Here is a 19,558-nt window from a genome sequence, read left to right on the forward strand (position 1 = left end):
CTTTATAATCAATTTCTTTCTCGAAGTAACTTTCAGTACATGTTGGTCATAAAATAATAAAAATGGTAAGTGGTGTGTTTATACCATTTTAACTTTCGGAGAAAATACTTTTGATAGCTGTATTGTTCCTGTTCTTTGTGAAAGATTCGAAGATGAAACCTGAAACGTTGGACTAGAAAAAAAAGATGAAATGTGTACAAATCGTTAGATGCCTTTCTTAAAAAGAAGTTTAAGTGTAAAAAGATAAGAATTTTTTTTTGTGTCAATTAATTTAACTAACCACTCTGTGTTGCACAGTCCAAACTTATATTAAACTGTTTTTCGAAGGATCAATCAATATGACGCTGATCTCAATAATAAAGATATATTCAAAAAGTTTCAACAAACAAATGTAGGTAAAGATTAACGATAAATGTGTCAATAACCAGGGGCGGGTTTATCTAAGCTATCTCAGGGATAAGACGTGTCCTAAGACTATCTGAGGATTCTTCTCTGTCTTAAGTCGTGTTCTCGAAGCCATCATACATTAAGAGTGGTCGCAACTTTTATCCTATCTTTAGGACGACTAAAGGTGTCTTAGGATCATCTCAACGCCATATTAACTTTAGGATCAACTTATCTCCTTCTTAACTTTAGGACACGTCTCAGTAGAATAACATGTAAACAAATATGGCTGCGGCGTTTGTGTACATGAGAAGAAGGCACCAAAATGTTGGTCGAAATAGACTGCTTAGAGACTATAATATACCTTTGGATCAGTTAGGTGACTTTGAAATCGTAGGTAGGTACAGATTGTCACGTCCTATGATTCTAGATTTGTGTAGAAGATTTGATAATGAGTTGTAAAGACCAACAGTGAGGTCCCGCACATTGCCCGTTTCTCTTAATCAGATAATGACAGCCCTGCGGTTCTATCCAACGGGAAGTTTTCAGCTTGTAAATGCTGACGTGCATAACATTTCTCATTCGAGCGTTTCAGGATGTGTACGAGACTTAACACAATATTTGGTCAGAGTTTGCAACCAGAGTATCATTAGCAAGTTAAGACATAATAAAACGTGGATTCTATGAAATTTTAGACTTTTCTAATGTAGTAGGAGGTCGATGGATCTCATGTGCGAATCAAAACTCCACCAGAGGACGAACATATACGTATACGTTAATCGTAAAAGTTTTCATTCCATCAATGTGCATGGGATTTGGGAAGCTAACTTGAACTTTTTATAACATTGTCTCTCGGTGGCCAGGAGCAACCCATGATGCATTTATTTGGTCTAACTCTAGTGTTTCCGAACTCTTTGAGAATAGAACAATATCTGACGGATGGTTACTTATAGATAGTGGGTATCCTTTAAGGTATTAACGTTAAGGTTTTTAACGAAAATACCCATTCATTGCAGTTCTAGGTTCAGCTTTGTCATGTACAGCTGATATTTTCCTTCTTTGCTCAGAAGAATCTTTCTGTCTATTTTCAGCTGAACCTTTTCCGTTGATAGTCTTTCTTTCTCTGTCGCCAAACGTTCTTGTTCTACAGCCAATTTTTGTCTTTCAATTTTGACTAGCGTGTCTTCTGTTAATCTGATGGTTGCAGTACTTGCATGGGACTACTGTTATCGTCACCAGATGAACCATTCCTAGAATCACTCGTGGAAAAATACAACTATCTATAAACCAAATCAGTTTGGTATATACAAAAGTCCGTCTGATAGTTTTAATTTGAAGAATAGGAAAATGCACTAGCCCTTTTTTGATTAATAAGGGAAGCGAGAACTCGGAAATTAGGGGATGGGAACCGAGAGGTTGGAGGGCTGGAAAAGGGAATCAAGGACCACCTGCAAATGGAAAAAATGTTATCTCACCTGATTCGTGTGTGGCATTGAAACCGTCTATGTTTTGTACCATAGTAATATCATCTGTCTGACAAGTATCGATCCCACCTGCTATCCATCCGATCAGCGTGTCACCCATTATGCCTACAATCTTGTCTTGAAGGGGAGTCCGTTTATCCAGAGGGAACATCCACCAGTCTTTTTGGTCTCTCTCCTTACAAATGCAGCGTTCTACTTGATACTACTTGAACATGAAGACCATTTCTTCCTGACCTCTCTTCTCCCGTTCTTTTGTGTGCTGTCGTGTTGATAGTGTTGACCTTGCTGCTGATGAAATCACATTCGCGTTTCTTACCGGCATTTGCATTTGCATTTCCGTTCCTCGCACGTTACAAAACCCTGCTGTTGTATTCGATAGGAGTAGGAACCTTTGCGCTCCGCCACAGGAGGCTAAATTGCCCGACCTTACCCATCCCCCCTTTTTCCAGTGGCAATCAAAATTTGTCGACCCTATTATCCTTGTGACCCATCCTTTTTTTTTTCATTTCATGTTCATTTTATCATCAATTTCATGTTCATTGTCTGAATATAGCTGAAATATTGCTGCTCGGACGTTAAACCCCAACAAACAAACAAACTTACCAGCATTTGTCACAACTGTGTTTGTTAAAAAAAAGATCTTGTGTAGTTACCCCTTTTTGTCTGATAAAACATGCAACTCTGCCTCAGTAAAGTTTGGATTTCTCTTATTCCCGCTCATCATTTACCACAGATTGACCGGCACGCGTCGATTCAAAAATATGTTTATGGAATGTGCATTATTTTAAACTTTGACCGGAATGTTTCATGATTCAGTGACACTTTATTCAAACAAATTTAGCTACTGTTCCTATTTCTAATACATGCATGTAACAATCAAAAATCAATAACTTCATTCGGTTTTTAAATTCATTCACATGCATATAATTAGGAAGCAATCATTTGAATTTTTTTTTTTTTGTTCAAAAATGTGAAAATGCAAAACAAAAAAACTAAAATAAAATAAAATAAGATCCATAGCATACCACCCCTTTTCATATGAACATTTTTGTTCATTTGATATACCAATATCAATCATTTACCTGTAAATATTTCACAAAATATACTTAGGATGTCTTTATGACGTTTTAGCTTGAGACATGTCTGAGATAGCTTCGAGACACAACCTAACATTGTCATAAGATAATTCTAACTTCATTCTAAAGTTGGTCTTAGGGCGTGATCCAAATTATTTAAACGAGATAAATAATATCAAAACAATATAATCAATATCTAATTATACCGTGTCGTATTTTAGATTTAATTGCCTTGCTTTACCAAACCATTTTGGCTTCTGTGTGGTAAATGTTTTATTTATCTCATTTAGTGACCCAGGTCTAAAATGAATAAAGTATGTCAGTGATGGAATTTATACTGAAATTGGACGATCGAGGCATGACGTAACAAACAAATGATAGACCTTCGATGTTTCATTATTATCATGTATTAAGAATAATAAAAGTAATATATTACTGTTGACCTGAACGGGACGAATGAGTCAAAACATGCAAGTAATCTAGAAATCACTGAATCAAATTCAAGCAGGTGGAACCATTAATTGTTTCGCTCAGAATATCATCATATCAATCTACAGTGCAATTGTAGCTTAGTAAGAGGAACAACGCTAAATATACAGAAGGCAATAATAAACTGTCGAACCAACCGTAAGAATATGAAAAACAGTTTTTATAACACGTTTCTGATATACACTGATGAAATTATGTTTTAAAGCGGGGCTGTCCTTTGCCATTATCCATAGCAAATAGCAAATAATCGACTATTTGCATAAAAGTATTTAAAAGAAATTCTCGTAATTTCCTAAAAAAATTACAAGGAAACAATGATTCGTTGTCGTTATATACATATTTTTTATTTTTTTACAGAGACACCAATATATTCATATATTCACTGTTCAAATAATAGGTCAAAGAGTTATCATATCTAGTAAGCATATGCGATTCATTTTTACAAGCACGTCAGCAAAAGACATTTCATTTACGAGAACATAAAAAGTCAAAATTAGGGCAGTAAAAATAGTATTTTGTACAACAAAAAGTAAAATACAGAAAAATACATATTTTACTAGTAGAAAAAACAAGCAAAAACGAAAATAGAGGCTTGCAGAACACTCCATGCCAATGCCATGTTTTGCAAACAAAATAACAAGAGAAATATAAACATTTATTTATTGGTCGACAAGTTTATGATGGTTACAGTTGAAATCAAGTATTGATTTAAGCAAGGGAACATTTAGAGTATCTCACAATGAATTTGGACAATAATGTAAACAAATACTCTAAACTGCCAACTGAACTATGTTTAAAAGAGTTAAACCTCAGTTGTACAGCATCACTTTGGCTGGCCCATCAGTCCCTAAAATATTTTATCTGAGAGTGTATATTTTGTGATGATTAATGTAATTATTACATAAGGCTCTATTTTTCAGGATTGGTCAGAAGCAGTACAGGTGATGCTCCATTTTCTAACATATTGATCAACAAAAATATATTTCTGTGCAATAAAATATCATATTTGTGATAGGCTCAACTTATGAATCAATTATATTTATTTCAGAGAAAATTAATTATGTTGAGTTCTCAATCTTTGTTTCCTTTTCCGACTCTTTCTTTTCTGAGTATTTGGGTAATCTATCATTATCCTGCTCAGTTCTCATTGATTGGCTATCTCTATAACGTTGTCTGTTCTCTTGATTTTTTTGCTTCTTGATTTTCTATTATAAATTGTCCCGGGTATTGGATTATTAGTTGAAGTGTATGGAAGACGCTCTTTTGTAATCTCAGTTATTTGGAAAAATACACGTTTTGTCTGATTTCATTTTCATTCATTTGGAATGCATGTTCGTACTTACTGAGGTTAGTTACTAATATTTCTGTTTCTTTGATAATTTATTTCAAATTTTATTGATTTATGAAAGTGTGCGTATATGAGTATTTTTTTGTACGAGAATGTACGAATGAGATTAAATGCTAATAAGGTTCTAATTTATTATTTCACTTATCATATTCGTATAAATATTAAGCAATCATTCATTGTTTATATTTACAACTTATGCTAGTTTAGTCAATGACATGAATATCAATTTGTTCATTTAAATGTCAATTATCGGTAATTGTGAACTGCTGATCATATGTTATAAGTAGATATTTTGCTTTACAGAACTGTTTGTCCATGTGAAAGGTTTCATAAACTACAATCAGTACCCTTGCACCACCACAAATAAGGTAAGCTTTGTGTTGTTGTTGTTCTTGAAATATTGATGTCTTGGATGTCATATTTTCCATGACATCGGAAGGACTAATGTATTTGTTGCATATGTCATAAATTTCTGTATAAAAAAGTTTTATAAATTTACATTTTTGATAATATTAAATAAATTGTGTAAATGGAGAATATTCAGATTTACATATGCTTTAATTTTTTTTTATTATTAAATGTGACTGTAAATATATAAATTACTGTATTTAATTTGTTTTATTGTGATATTTATAAATGGTTAAATATATGTTTCAGGGATGTCATCTTGTCATCTTGACCAATAAAATTGAAATATACGAACTCTTCCTTCTTTGGAAGTGTCAGTTTATTTACTCCCGCAACATATTGTACTCTCCACCAAAATTTATGAATGAAAGAACGTGGCACGAGCCTTCACAGTCAATGAAATTGTAATAGCCAATCAAATCGCTTATAATAAATGACTCGAGCCAATCAAAAAATAAAATGTATCGGAAACTAATAGGAACTCAATTGTTTGAAAAATGGCTGCGCCAAGCGTAGACGGTAACCCCAACAGTACTAGTACTGAAACTAATAAAAGAAGATTTGTCGGTATAACTAATTCAGAAATCACTGAAATCATGCAGCAAAAAGGGTGCTTAAAACACATACAAATCAACAGACCAGGCGCTGAGACCTTTAACCAGATATTTACGTGAAAGGGTCAGTTTAGAATCCGTAACTCCTCAGGAATTGGAGAATTTAGGAATACGCACGGTTATACTCCTACGTTAATATTATCAAAAATGTATATGTACATTGAAAAAAATATTTAACACAAAAACACAAAGATAAATTTAATTTTGATATCACTGAAATAAGTTTATTCACACAAAACCGTAAAATAGAACATAATGTAATAAAACAATTATAACTATACTTGAACTTGATCAATATGAGGTTTTATAGAGCAGAGTACAACAATATTGAACTCGGCTTCACCTCGTTCGATATTGTTGTACTCTGCTTCATAAAACCTCATATTGATCTCGTTCAAGTGCACTAATTATATACAATTGATAAAATTGTGGATTTCGTTTAAAAGTTATTGCAGTCATACAAAAAATATGAGAGAATCTCCTTTTGATCTGTTCGATATGGTGATATCTCCGTTACTGAATTCCTATAGAAAAATACAAATAAAATATCAATAATAAAGATCTTAATGTCAATGCCGTTAATAGTAATTAGTAATTTTCTCATTTTCAAAATGTAACTGTGTGCACATGACGTTCTTTGTTTTTGTTGGTGCTCTATTGTGTAATCTATTTTGTCTAGAGCAAAAGATATTTAAATAACACTATAACAATTAAGTTGAAAACGATAGCACTTTCAGGATATTCGTTACATCTTTCATTTCGTGCATTATAAAGCTAAGATATCGTTGTTTCTAGCGGATAATGGAGTTGATAATTCGACTGTTTGTGGATATAAACCACTAAAACCCCCAAAAAATATTTCGTATAAAAGCTAAATAATCCACAAACAACTAAAATTAAAATTACCAATACTGGGAACGCACTTTTCCCTTTCGTTTGAAAGTATATTATATCAAATGCCACATTTGTCAAATTATGAAAATACATCATACACAACACGTGTTGAATTTGTGATATCTGGGAGGATATGAAATAAGTGTGAATCGTTACTATTGATATAATGTTTTATATGCTTAGTTTCCCTTTATTATAATCAAAATAATTCTAGTTTTACTTACTGAAATGTATCGTTATAAGTGTCCAAAACTCGTTTGCTTGACATGTATGTAAACATTAAGTTAAATTCGAACTCACCTTTTGAATTTTATCTACGAAGTTACTCAGTGTATAAAGCCTACGATATCGAGTATTCCAACGGATAAACATAACAATGTCAACATGTACTTGACGGGAATAAGGTTGGAGTTACCGGAACTATCATCTAAATATAATTCAAAAAGGAAGGTTTTAGAATAACAAGACATTTATTTTGTCCAGATACTAAATACAAACAATCAAGCAAAACACGATTATGAAATATATATAATACATGCAATAGAAAGATTTGAACGACCAATTCTTTCTAAACTGGTTTTACAAAATGGGAGGAATTATTTTTATTTAAATTTGGAACTTGTTCATGACAGGCCGAATATATTTAAGTATTAAATGTCCGATTGAAAGTGGACGCTGGTCCGTAAAGGGTTTGTCATCTTTCAATTATGGTTTGGGAAATGGATTTCATCACTTTTTAATTTGAAAAAAGATAACATCCATTTTTAGTCGGTATTTCTTATACCCCACAACCTGAGAGAACATAAATGAGATGAATGATCACCTTGGCATATCGTAATGTGCGAAAATATAGCCACGTATGGGACTTTATTAGAAAAAAATTAAGATATTTAAAAATGTTTAATGGTGTAATGGTATACGATTACCTTTCTAAGTAACTACGTGAAAATAATTAATATCTTAATCATCTGTATATAATGTATGTATGAATGTTTGTGTTTTGTTTTTGTTCTCTTTTACACGCATGCAACTGGGGTTAAATAAAATCTTATTCTATCAAGATAAAAGTTCAGTTACTGTAAAATCGGTAGTTACGTCTTGGATATGCACCTGGCCTAACTGAGGTCAGGGTTTCTGACCTACTGCTGCATGTGCAAAAGGTGAAGAATGTAGTTGTTACACAGTAACGACAAATGCGACTTTTTTCACAACGTTTTGGCGACACATACTTATCTATCTGAATGATTGCTGATTTTGCAAATGGAACGATGAACATGGATACCAAACAATGACAACTTGAGAAACATACGAAAAGGGAAGATTGTAATTGATACAAAAGACTTCATTTTTTTCTCTTCCATGAAGTAATAGGTTTGCTCCACGGTGTAAATGCTTGTATATGTACCCCAATACGTAGCATGTACTACATATCAACTGGTTCTTGACTACATCGTTATTCTGTGTAAACAATTACAAAATGCACAAAGCAAGTGATGAGAAAAACTATTAGCACATGTGGAATAAATCATAAAATACTTACAACATATTTCTGAAATAGAAAGAAAAAATACAATAAAAGGCTAATGCTTCATATATAATCATACTACATCAGAGACTACCTTGTTGTCTGAAGAAATGCACATTGTGATAACACTTCTTGCGAGGTGCATTGCCTATGTAAAGACGTGGTGGATTTACAACAATAAAAGATGAAATAAAGACAGGGTCATGAATAAAAATAACCATGGGAAAAAGTATCATATCAATGGTTCGGCTCTGGAACTATCATTTTTTTATTCGTAGATAATACCAATAAAAGTGCAGCTTCATTTTCTGAATTTTCATGTACATCAAATTGTTTGAATGAGTAAAGGAGTATTTTTCTTTCACAATAAGCCTATGTCTTAACAATGCCATAATTTTCTTACCGTAAGGCTCCATTGTAATAAGAACACTGTCACTATGAGTAGTTCTTGATGCTGATGTTTGGTCAACCTTACAGCTTCCGGGATCTGTACTAGCTGTTACTGACTGCCCAGAAATCGTGGCTGTCTAAAGACAAAAGTATATTTCAACCATTGAGATGAAATGCATTTTCGATGTCAGTTATGGCTGACCGTACGAAAGAAACTAATATAAATTAAGATGATTGCTTGGCAAATACAAAGTAAAAATACTACTACTGAAATTAAAGTCCCCAACAGCATAAATCTGTAAAACAAAAATTTCAATACTAAGTCAAGAATTCAGCAAAAGAGCTACAACGTAACAATATACTTAATTACTTAATTACGAAACAATAACTTACTACACACGTGGACCTATGATTGGTTGAAGCATCCGAATGTATTAATGCAATGTAGTAAGTTGAGCCAGACGAAGCAAAAGCTACACAATGGAACTGTCGGTTATCTGAAGAAGAAAAACAACATACTACTATAACATATTTATACAGGACATTTATTGTATGACGCGTTATAGTTACCGTAATTTGCCGTAGCACAATATTCTAAACCTTTAAGACACGGAGACAGTAAACACAGAACTACAGTAATGTAGCTCCTTTGAAATACTATGGTGATGGATTTGGCTCCCAATTTCTAAAATTTTTGTTTTGTTTACTTCTTGTATATATTTTACTGCTAAATAATGAACGTCCTATTGGAGAACAACCGGATATTGACGTTACCCGACGTGTTTCTACCTATCAACGTATGACCACCGATCGCCACATAACGCATTAAAACATGGCGCAAAGGGAGCGAGTGTTGTGTGCTGTCAAAATTAGTTAGCATGCATGGAATGGAATTCTCACAGCTATATTTCTAAACTAAATTAGTATATTCAAATGAATGATCATGTAATGATTACTTCAAAATAATTACTACAAGTATAAATAAGTTATAGTTGTGCTAATGGAAACGACAAATTATGTCCCCATTCCGTCCCGGAATAGACTTGCATAGATCATTCTTGGTAGTGTAAATATTTCACTTTACACTGTATATATACCGGCGTTCTAAATATCCTGATTTTTTCTTTGAATCTGTGTGGCATTGAGGATCATAGCTAAGAATACACATCGTTTCAACTAGATGCACGTAAAATCAAAGTGCTGAGGCATTGAATCAAGGAAGACCTCATAAATAGTCATGTAACCAAATTGCAAGCTAAATAAACCGATCAAAAACCTAGTCATTTTAAAGAGAACCAACTGTTTAATTGAATGCATATCAATACTGCTTGTTTATTAATGTATTTATGGATCTTCTTTTCTTTTGTTGTTTTTTTGTATTTCTGGCTGTGCACATTTATGTCCTTACATTTCTTGACACTTTACCCTTAAACCAGTATTTCTTCAAAAATATTATCTCCACTGTGAATCACTGACTGTCAATATTAGATGGATTTTCGAAGTAAGAATAAATCCACACTTTGACATTTCGGGTTGGAGATGCATGAAGTAGAAATGAATCCTGTGGACTAAGGGAGCTAGGTTAACCAAGGACCTAATCTAAAGGGAGAAATGAGCCAAAAACGTCTTGTTTGTGCTCTTTTTGGCAGTGATTTGTAATTATTAAATGAACAAATATTGTTAGTTTTCAAACAGAATTTAGTAAAATTTGTCCTTGTCATTGTTGTCTAAGAATTTACTAAAACTTGTCCTGCTTGTCCTTGTTGTGCATTTTTTTTTTACAATAAATGATTACCTTTCTCTAGGATTTTTTTTTCAATTAAACAAGGATACAAACTCTTGTATCAAAACTACTATGAATACTAATCCATCTTTTCTACTTTCCAAAAAAAAAAAAAAATTACTAATGAACCCATACCCCACGAGTACCACTTTTTATGATGAATCATTATTGCGCTTAAGCAGAGTGTTTTATACCGGTCTGCCTTCAATAATGTATGTACATTTCTTTCTTTTTTTTTTGCATGATTGTTTCACCGATATGTATTACATTAAAAAATTTTTTTTTATCAAAATTGTTCACAAAAATTCCTGTAATTTACAAACACTATACATGAAACACTTTCAAACCATCATGACCCATCTGACACAGGTGGATCCACACACTTTGAAAATGAAGGATGGCAGCTTCGGTTCCTCAGAAAAAGACGGTGGTAGGACATTATTTGCCATTTTTGTCAATTTTACACATGAAAATTACAATTTTCCCATATAAAGAAGGAATGCCAACTCCCTCCACCGCACCCTCACTGTAATCATAAACATTAAAACTATAATTACGTTTTTTGAACATCACAAAAAGCATACATTGCAGCTCCGAAAATCCGTTATTAGAAGCTTCCGACATTCTCAATAAATTTTTATAGTCATGATAGTAGTCTGTATTTAAATCCTTAATCCTTGATAAGATTGACAAAAAATTAACACTTTCAAGCTAAAAACTCAAAGAGTGTACATTGTAGGTAAAACAAAATCCGTCATTTAAAACGTCCGACATCTTCTTGTGAATGTTTGACAGGGTTGCTCGAATAAACCAAAAACCACGGTGTTAACCGAAAATCAGATTGAAAATCCGAAACCTCAATAAATATGTTTTTGGGTGGTATAATTGCTCACTTGCAAAAAAAAACTATTTTATTAGTATTCCAGCACTTTCTAGCTACCTAACGAAAGTCTGTAATAATCAATATGGCGTCAGTACTTTGAAATTAGTCACTTGTCCTTCCGACGCCATATTGCTTTCGGTTATTGGAGGTACCGTGTTTGACTCAACTAGAAAAAAATAGTCCTCCTCGCTAAGACAAAATTCAAATTGTTTAAAATAAGCACATAATCATAGAAATATTGCAATTCAACAAATATTACTAAAGCTTTGATGTCATAATACTTCCATCTCTTACGAAAAATAAAACATCACATATTAAACTTGTCACGGGAGCGTTGATAATTGAAAGATCGGCGGCGGAGCGATATACTAACGTAAATTTGCAAGGTGGAAAAGGGGGAGGGTAAAGAGAACAGACCGCGGAATATTTAGGCGGTTCCATGTGGCAATATCCCACTTCCGGTTGAGTACCACTTGCCGACGATCTCTAAGTCAAGTTCAGGCTATAAATAGCCTTCCTTGACAAAAATGCTCGAAGTGTATACGGAATATTTAAAAGATTAGCCATTTAAAAAATACACAACTGATTTTGTTTTGTATGTGGAGAATCAACCATATTAAGAGAAATATTTAAATTATCAGGGCCTTTAATTCTAGGGTTTTCTTGAATATTATACCCAAAAAAATTGTTGCAAATAATTGTCACATAAGAATATGAGTAGAACACATGTTTTTTTTTTAAATGATATGTCATGTATTTTGTGAACCTTTTTAACAATATTTCCTATTTGATTTAGATAATTAGCAGTCCATGTAAGAAACATGCAAAATAATGAAAAAGTGATTCGTGTATAAAAAGGCTACAATGGTGTTTCTTCGTAATTTGTTTATTTTGGTCCAAAACCTTATCTTATATTGATAAAAGCTTCAATTGATCCCGATCAATGGAGTTTTAATTTGACTGGTAATAAAGGAGAAAAGTTTGGGAAAGTCTTCCCGCCAAAATTCCCCCTATATAACCAAATCATCTCGATGAACCGGGGCCACTGAAGTTTTTAACAATGAAGGATTTATTTTAAGACCAAATTGAACATATTATAAATATGCATATATAGGTGACATGTATTTTTTTCATTTTGTATGTATCTTTTATCATGTAAATATATTAGTTGTCTGCCTTTTGTAACACTGTAAACTGTCTTACTAGTTTTGTCCTTGTCTTTGATAAAATAACTGAAGCGTTTCTATGCATAAATCGATCTTTGCATGATTTATAGCTGGACACCTACATATAATTTTATATCAAGGCACATAGACAAATCACCATCGACCTACAGTTTTTTTATAACTTCAATTGTATATCTATCACATTTCATTCAGCCGTTTGAACAGTGTGCATGTAAAGGAATCACTTCAAATTTTACCATTATCGTGGGACGTCAGAGCTCGTCCCACATAAAATATATTGGGTGCGCTTTTCGAGACTAAAATTTACTACTTTCTAGCATCTCGAAAAGTTAAAACTAGGTATGTAATGAAAGTTTACACTATGAACAATATTATATACAAGTTCTTTCTGTAGCAATTGGTTTTCATAAGAATGGACATTTTTAAGAAACAGCAAAATATCGTGTTCTTGATATTTTATGAAGTTCAAGAATACCGAGTCAAATGTGTGTATGATGTTCAGGATGTGGAAGAGTAATCAAGGGAACCAATGTTATAGCGGCAATCGAAAGAATGTAATGTAATTAAGGGAAAACGACCAGACATGGAAAACAGATACACACAACAAAGAACACAAAGTAACTAAAATCATATATACAAAGTAACAAAAGCAAATGAGCAACTCGGACTCTACTAAAAAAACTGGGAGTATGGACTAGGTGCACCGGTAGGGTAAGCATCCTCTGCTGTTCTAGAAACACCTGCCGAGTTGCTAATAAAAAATCAAGTCCGAGTAAACAAAAGAGGAAAGGAAAACTATGACACGTTGAACATAACAGTTTTCATGGCGCAAATGGATATACCGTAGCGATCCACGAGTTCACGATGACGACCATAAAACTTCTGTAGTGATGACTTCCAGAAGCCTATTTGTTAGAATTCTAGCGCGATACAAAAAGTCTGCGTAGATTCAGCAAGCTCTGACATAACGTATGAGCTGTGATATGAACACTCCATACGCAAGTGTTGAAGGGATGTGCCACATATGAAAGGAAAGTTAATAATTCGGAATGAAAAGTCATCACGTTTGTCGATAAAACCTGATTACTCCATATCTTGATTGCGTTTTTTTTTTCTTTTAAATCTTAATGGTGTATAATATTGAATATTTGAGGAAAATATGATTTTGGTACCGGTGAAAAGTTGGTATACGGGTAATCAATCCCGTTCAAGTCATACTTGATATTTGTTAACTGTCATGTTTTTAGTTTGACCCTGATTGCTACATGTATAAGCATAACTTTAAATGATACATTGTCATTCGCTGATAATTAGCTAATTATGTACTACACATATAACTTTAAAAATTAACATCGAAGAGATTTACAATAGGAGGATTTTTGTTCAAATAATATTTTAGTGTACATGATTAAGTTAATTCAATTTGTAACACGTTTACTTTATACTCTTCTGATATGCTTTGGGAATAATTTTATTAAATCTTAAAGAAAGAACATCCAGCCATTTAATCAAGGGCATTAACCTTGATAGTTGTCTGCAAGAACGTAAGAGAACTTACTGACACGTAATCCGTCTTATTGATAAAGCGAATAAATTATGTACAATAAACGGTTTTGCTGGAGAAGGTTTATATATAGATAAAGTTAAATACATGAAGAAATAAAGTTAATGCATAAGTCCTGAAATACAATTTGCCAAACGTCAGTTTTGTAATGATTTTATAATTGAATAATAACCGGTCCCCTTATGTCAACGTCCCGATACGCCGAGTAACGTCAAAACGCGGTTGTTTATTTGGTTCCAATACTGCAGATGAGAAATTACTCATTGAAACACATGCATAGCATCTCAAATATTTGCAATATTTATGATTGGTATTTTCGTATTTATATCTCAGTTTTGAAATAATAAATTAATCTATCTAGACACAAGGCAACTACATTGTGTGTTGGTGTTGATGTGTTAAAAGATTTACAACATTAAGCCAACACAAGACCAAAACCAAAAACCATGTAGGAAAATGAAAAATCAAAAAATAGATGCTTTTGTTATGTATCTCATTTAGGTTTGATGTGCAGCCTCCTGTTTAAAGGGTTTGTTAATATTTGTTATGGACTCCAATAAATTATAACAATTTCTGGGATAAATATGCACCTATATTTGCAATCACTATATTCCAAACACATTTTTTTTTATAAATTTAGAAATGAAAACAAGATTTTATTCATGTTAAAATACTTACCATCATTCTAGGGTAATGTAACATTTTGTTGTTACAATAGTTTAAGAGTATATTACCTGAATCTAAAAGTTCATCGTTACAGAGAGTGGTGTTTAGCTGAACTAATGATGTGTCCGTACATCCGTCCATGGATGAAGTTCCAGAACATTTATAGTTCGTTCCATCAGTTGTAAACGTGTAATTATATATACCAAGGAAGGGATTTGGTAGGGTAATGGCAACGTTTCCATAGTTACCTGTGAAATTTAAAAAAACTGTCAATACTAACAAAATTTACGAAAAAAAAAACAATAAGTTACATGTATGCATAAAATCAAGTGGTTTTGAAGGAAAGAAACAAAACTTAACCAAACAAAGCCAAGCCATAAAACATGTACGTGTATGTCGTAAATAGACTACGATATACAAGGAATGATCGAGAGGTGAACATATTTTTAGTTTGGGATAAAGGAAGTGTATAAGGGCTCTATACTAGATCAAAATACATTGTAAACTACGAAGTGTCTCATGTAGATTGAACATTCAAAACTTTTCAATAGAAGTGAAAAAAAGTGATTTTTTTTAAGACAAGGACAACTTTGCTTTGTATATTACCGTCTTGAACCAGGATACCAAAATCTTCAGTATTTGCCGTTCCTGTACAATATGTCGAGGTAGACGTTGACAGTGTGTCTGAATTTGCAAGTAACGTGAACCTGTCACCATTGGGGGTTTCTGTTCAAGTTAATAGTAAAATATTATCAAATAAATTTGTATTACTTGTAATAAATGTCATCATTTAGCGTAAACAATAAACTACATATATAAAGAAAAATGAAAATTGAAATGACAAAAGGTAAACTCGGGAGCAAACTGACAAACGAACACACGAGCCACCATCAAAGCAGGCGATGGACTTTTGTTCTGTGTAAGAATGAGCAGCTTTTGCTTTTAAAAGACACTGTGCTACTCGTTGAAGGACAAATAAGGTGAACGAGGAATAAAATTCCTGACATATACGGGATAATTGTCATCATATTGTTAATGAGGTCGTGGGAAACTTAAAGTGTAGTAAACAATGAGAATATTAAAGTCGTCGAGATGGTATGGTGTTCTTTATTTCGATTCTTGAACAGTAGGCTTTCGTTAAAAGAATGAAATGCAGTCCTCTTTTAGAATTATATGTAGGTATTTATATAAAATTTAAATAGAGCAAGACGGACTGACAGAAGAATATGAAGCAATGGCATAATTTAGATTTAGTTAAGTCTACATATATACTATTCTTCTATGTAAATGTTCGTTCATGTAGCTACATATATATAATAGTCTTTCTCATCAAAGTTTATGATACACATACACTCTAGTTACAACTACAATGCGAACTCTTAATGACTTAAAATTCATCCAAACAAAATGTGTACGTTGTGAGACAGACTTACCGACACCTCCTCGCCGGTAGTACATGTAACTGTATGTAGTCTTCTGTGTTACTGCAATACATACTATGGCATAATAGTCAACCCCATACCCAACACCAGTGCCTGCGCTTCTACAATCATTACAAAAATAGCAATTTATTCTGAATAAAGATCCGTGTATGGTAAAAATAACTTACATATGTACATGGAACACCAGTACAGGTTGAAGAAAGAAAGAAAAAAAAATACGGGTATAATGAGGATCGATTACACCTTTTGCTTGCAGGTGCGTATTCAAGGAGAGAAAACAGGATGCTACATTTGAAATGATAATGAAATGAAATCACAACTGCTTTTACAATAATACTCCAGCAATCCTGGTTTGTAACAACATTTTGAAAAAAATAAAATCTCATGTTTTTTACCGAATCAAAACTTAAATTACAAATTGGATAATTTAAAAAGGTGGTTAAATCTTACTGACAGTGGTTCTTTAATTGTTAGATAAAAGCCGATGAAACGTCTATATTTTTAAATTCATTTACAGCACAATATCTCTAATTATTCTAATAAAAAATCTAAATTTTACACATAACATATATATGATCACCATGTTGTAAACTCACTGAAATACCAGTAATCCATCAGAACTAAGTACACATGTGAAGTCAGTCTGTGTGGTTTCGTATAGAGGGATTTTCCATCCTGCAGAAATTCGTTTTTCACTCTGTGAGAATGTTATCATTCCTTTGCTCGATTCCTCGTGAAACTTGCTATCATACCATGATCCATCCCAGGTAGACGGGAAGTGTGTACATACTGTATCTGAGTAGTAATATTGAAGAACAAGTTCATCAAGAAACACACATACCATGGATAAAGCGAAATCTCATTTTAAAGCTCATTATCCAAAGAACTTGAATAATATGTAAGCAAAGAAAACGGAAACATAAGAAGGTACTACACACAATTACCAAGAAAAAAGCAGTAACATTAAATGAACAACCTAACCACACCTAAATACATGTAGATCGATAAACGTCTTTCTATTGTTTAGTTGCTTGTTTATGCTCGGAAAAAAACTATACATTGTTTGCATAAGAACGGAGCAATTATGTATTATTAAGTAATTGCTACGCTATATTGGTTGCTTAGTTCACGTAAATGACTTTGATATTTATGTAAACCTTGCCTGTGTGTAGCGTAGCATAGTGCACAAAAATCTTTATAACTTGAATGTGTTGGGAAGAAGAAACCTCCATATGTAAATGATAATGAAATGTTACGACAGATGAGTGGAAAATTGACGAGAAGAAATGGAAAATTATTGCAGTTTGTCGTAGAGATTGGTTTCCCCTTTTTTTATCTCTTGTCAGAAAGTATATGTAGGTTACGATATGAGGCAGATATATCAGATAGAGACGTTCTTGATCTCAAGTTATGTTTTTAAATAACTGTATTGGAATTGTCTCCGAATAGAAAGTTTAAGGACTTATTTCACTTTACAATAAAAAGCGGCGGTCCACATATAATGATTGGTACTTCTCACATAAAAACAAAAGTTATTCTTAATATTCAAAATCATCAAAAACACCAAAGTTTAAATGAAAAAAAAATCCTTCGTGTATACTTACTGACTATGTGTATTAGAAATCCAATAACAAATATATATATTATCAACATTTCTATGTAAAACTAAAGTGAACACTTTTGGGCACGTTTCTTATCATCAGGGTTTGTTTTGTTCAAAACAAACTTATGAAACCCAACACCATTTAGAGTATTGTATTGTTGAAACCTAAGTTATGTGTATTACATGACTTGCATGGCATTGGCACAATTTTTTTCAACTTTGTGTATTTCTTTTTTTTTCTTTCTTGTTAGTTATTCGTGCACCATTGGATTGTAATGGAAAACTTAAATAAATGAAACATTTGAGATATTTTAAAGTACATACGAAAATAGTTTCCCCTCACAAATTAGTGGGTGAAGTAAGTGAATTTAAATATCAATTTCAACTTAATTACTTATTGTTCGTGTTTAAAAACCACATGGTCTCAAATTGTTTTCGCACTAAATTACTTTAAAACTATTTTGTCTTGTGATTTAAACTTTGCCTCAGAAATTAAAGGGGTTTTTAGGTAAATAAATACATGTACGTGCGTGCATTCATGATTGTTTTGTCTTATAATTACATTTATTGCTTAAAGTAATCGCTCGAAGATCTTTAAAAGTTTTCAACTACAAAGTATTCGTTTACTTATCATTTCCCAGAGAGGTGACAAATCAAAGTAAATGAAGTCAAGTAAACAGAAACCGATTTCTAAAATGAATATAATTTATTCACTCTCGTTCTTTTCCCTTTGTATGATTATATAAAAAAATCGGCCAATTTCAATCGTTTTATATATATACTTTATCCTGCTAAACCTATGTAGAAACATTGGCATACAGATAAACATGCATATTGTACAGTACTAATGTAGGATTGTTGATGAACAAACGTTGAATCACAAATAACAAACAGTACGAGAGATAAATACAAATATAAGTAGCATATAGAAGGATGTAGGTTAAGGTGTGATGGATAAAATCAGGGTGATGAGTAAATGGAATGAGAGACTCCATTTTCTTATTAATAATTCTGATAAATTGACACAGTTTGCGGAGTTCAAACTTGTTTGTGGTATTCATTACTTTATTGAACTTTTAAACATTGCAATTCACAATGAACTTCTCTGAAACTATGTTAGAACTGTCCAATTTGCAAAGCAAATATTTTGTCGTTCCCTCCGCGGGACTCGAACTTGTATCACTGTGACATCTATGGCAATACTGCCTGCACAAAGTCCAGCGCCCTAGACCACTCGACCAGCCAGGCTACGGCGCTGGACTTTGCGCAGGCGGTGTTGCCCCTAGACCAGATAAGCTATAGCCTACGTGGCCGAGTGGTCTAGGCGCTTGACTTTGTGCAGGCGGTGTTGCCATAGATGTCACAGCGGTACAAGTTCGAGTACCGCGGAGGGAACAAAAAGTTCTAACATCGTTGGGAATTCTTGCATTTTAGTTTATTATGATATTCATCACCTGTATCGCTATCCCCACAAAAAAGGGCAGATTCTGTTATCCCCATCTCCCACTTTCAATATGAAGTTTATGATTTATGAGTCGAAATTTACTAAGCGTTGCACTATCTTTATCATATAGTATATCAAAATATTTGTTTAAGCCAAGATGACGAGAAAAATTTTGTGTTTGTTATATGTACATTCGCTATTCCAAATCTCTGTCTGCCGCTTCCTATGATTTTAGCCAGCATTGCGACCTCTTATGTCTGTATTTATCATAATGTTATATGCATGTATTATAATATCGATTTATAATGATTAAGGATTATTAAATAATACGGTTCGTATATATATGTGCATGTAATTTCAAGGACCCCAAATAG

At 32.9% G+C, this 19,558-nt stretch overlaps 2 protein-coding genes and 1 long non-coding RNA gene across 3 annotated transcripts; 1 reads left to right on the forward strand and 2 right to left on the reverse strand.

Annotated features, from left to right (window-relative positions):
• The first annotated feature begins 390 nt into the window (after positions 1–390).
• LOC148604527 (uncharacterized) lies at positions 391–5,597 on the forward strand. The gene is made up of 4 exons (XM_088550190.1): positions 391–781; positions 4,354–4,374; positions 5,085–5,149; positions 5,439–5,597. The coding sequence occupies exons 1-4, from the start codon at positions 670–672 to the stop codon at positions 5,595–5,597; spliced, it is 357 nt and encodes a 118-aa protein (XP_088406316.1). The 5' UTR covers positions 391–669.
• A 391-nt stretch (positions 5,598–5,988) lies between these two features.
• Positions 5,989–8,341, reverse strand: LOC148604528 (uncharacterized). The gene is made up of 2 exons (XR_015915993.1): positions 6,998–8,341; positions 5,989–6,327 (listed from the first exon to the last, which is right to left on the reverse strand). It is a non-coding gene; the product is annotated as an uncharacterized LOC148604528 (long non-coding RNA).
• A 126-nt stretch (positions 8,342–8,467) lies between these two features.
• Positions 8,468–17,895, reverse strand: LOC148604529 (uncharacterized). The gene is made up of 7 exons (XM_088549325.1): positions 17,742–17,895; positions 16,734–16,932; positions 16,129–16,238; positions 15,302–15,421; positions 14,764–14,943; positions 9,006–9,109; positions 8,468–8,749 (listed from the first exon to the last, which is right to left on the reverse strand). Exons 1-7 carry the CDS (start codon positions 17,788–17,790, stop codon positions 8,483–8,485), a joined length of 1,029 nt encoding a protein of 342 aa, XP_088405451.1. The 5' UTR covers positions 17,791–17,895; the 3' UTR covers positions 8,468–8,482.
• Positions 17,896–19,558: the final 1,663 nt, after the last annotated feature.

Source organism: Perna viridis, chromosome 10 (assembly GCF_037379345.1).
Source record: "Perna viridis isolate PV_CMFRI_1.1 ecotype Kerala chromosome 10, ASM3737934v1, whole genome shotgun sequence".
Lineage (NCBI taxonomy): Eukaryota > Metazoa > Mollusca > Bivalvia > Mytilida > Mytilidae > Perna > Perna viridis.

What these genes read in the sequence shown, in the direction of transcription:
- LOC148604527 (XM_088550190.1), top strand. Translation starts at nt 670, where the DNA reads ATGGCTGCGGCGTTTGTGTACATGAGAAGAAGGCACCAAAATGTTGGT. An exon ending in ATTGGTCAGAAGCAGTACAG is followed by an intron (nt 4,375 to 5,084) that starts GTGATGCTCCAT and finishes TTTGCTTTACAG; the next exon opens with AACTGTTTGTCCATGTGAAA. An exon ending in CTTGCACCACCACAAATAAG is followed by an intron (nt 5,150 to 5,438) that starts GTAAGCTTTGTG and finishes TATATGTTTCAG; the next exon opens with GGATGTCATCTTGTCATCTT.
- LOC148604529 (XM_088549325.1), bottom strand. Translation starts at nt 17,790, where the DNA reads ATGTTGATAATATATATATTTGTTATTGGATTTCTAATACACATAGTC. An exon ending in CTACCGGCGAGGAGGTGTCG is followed by an intron (nt 15,422 to 16,128) that starts GTAAGTCTGTCT and finishes TAACTTGAACAG; the next exon opens with AAACCCCCAATGGTGACAGG. An exon ending in CGATGAACTTTTAGATTCAG is followed by an intron (nt 9,110 to 14,763) that starts GTAATATACTCT and finishes TTTCTTCTTCAG; the next exon opens with ATAACCGACAGTTCCATTGT.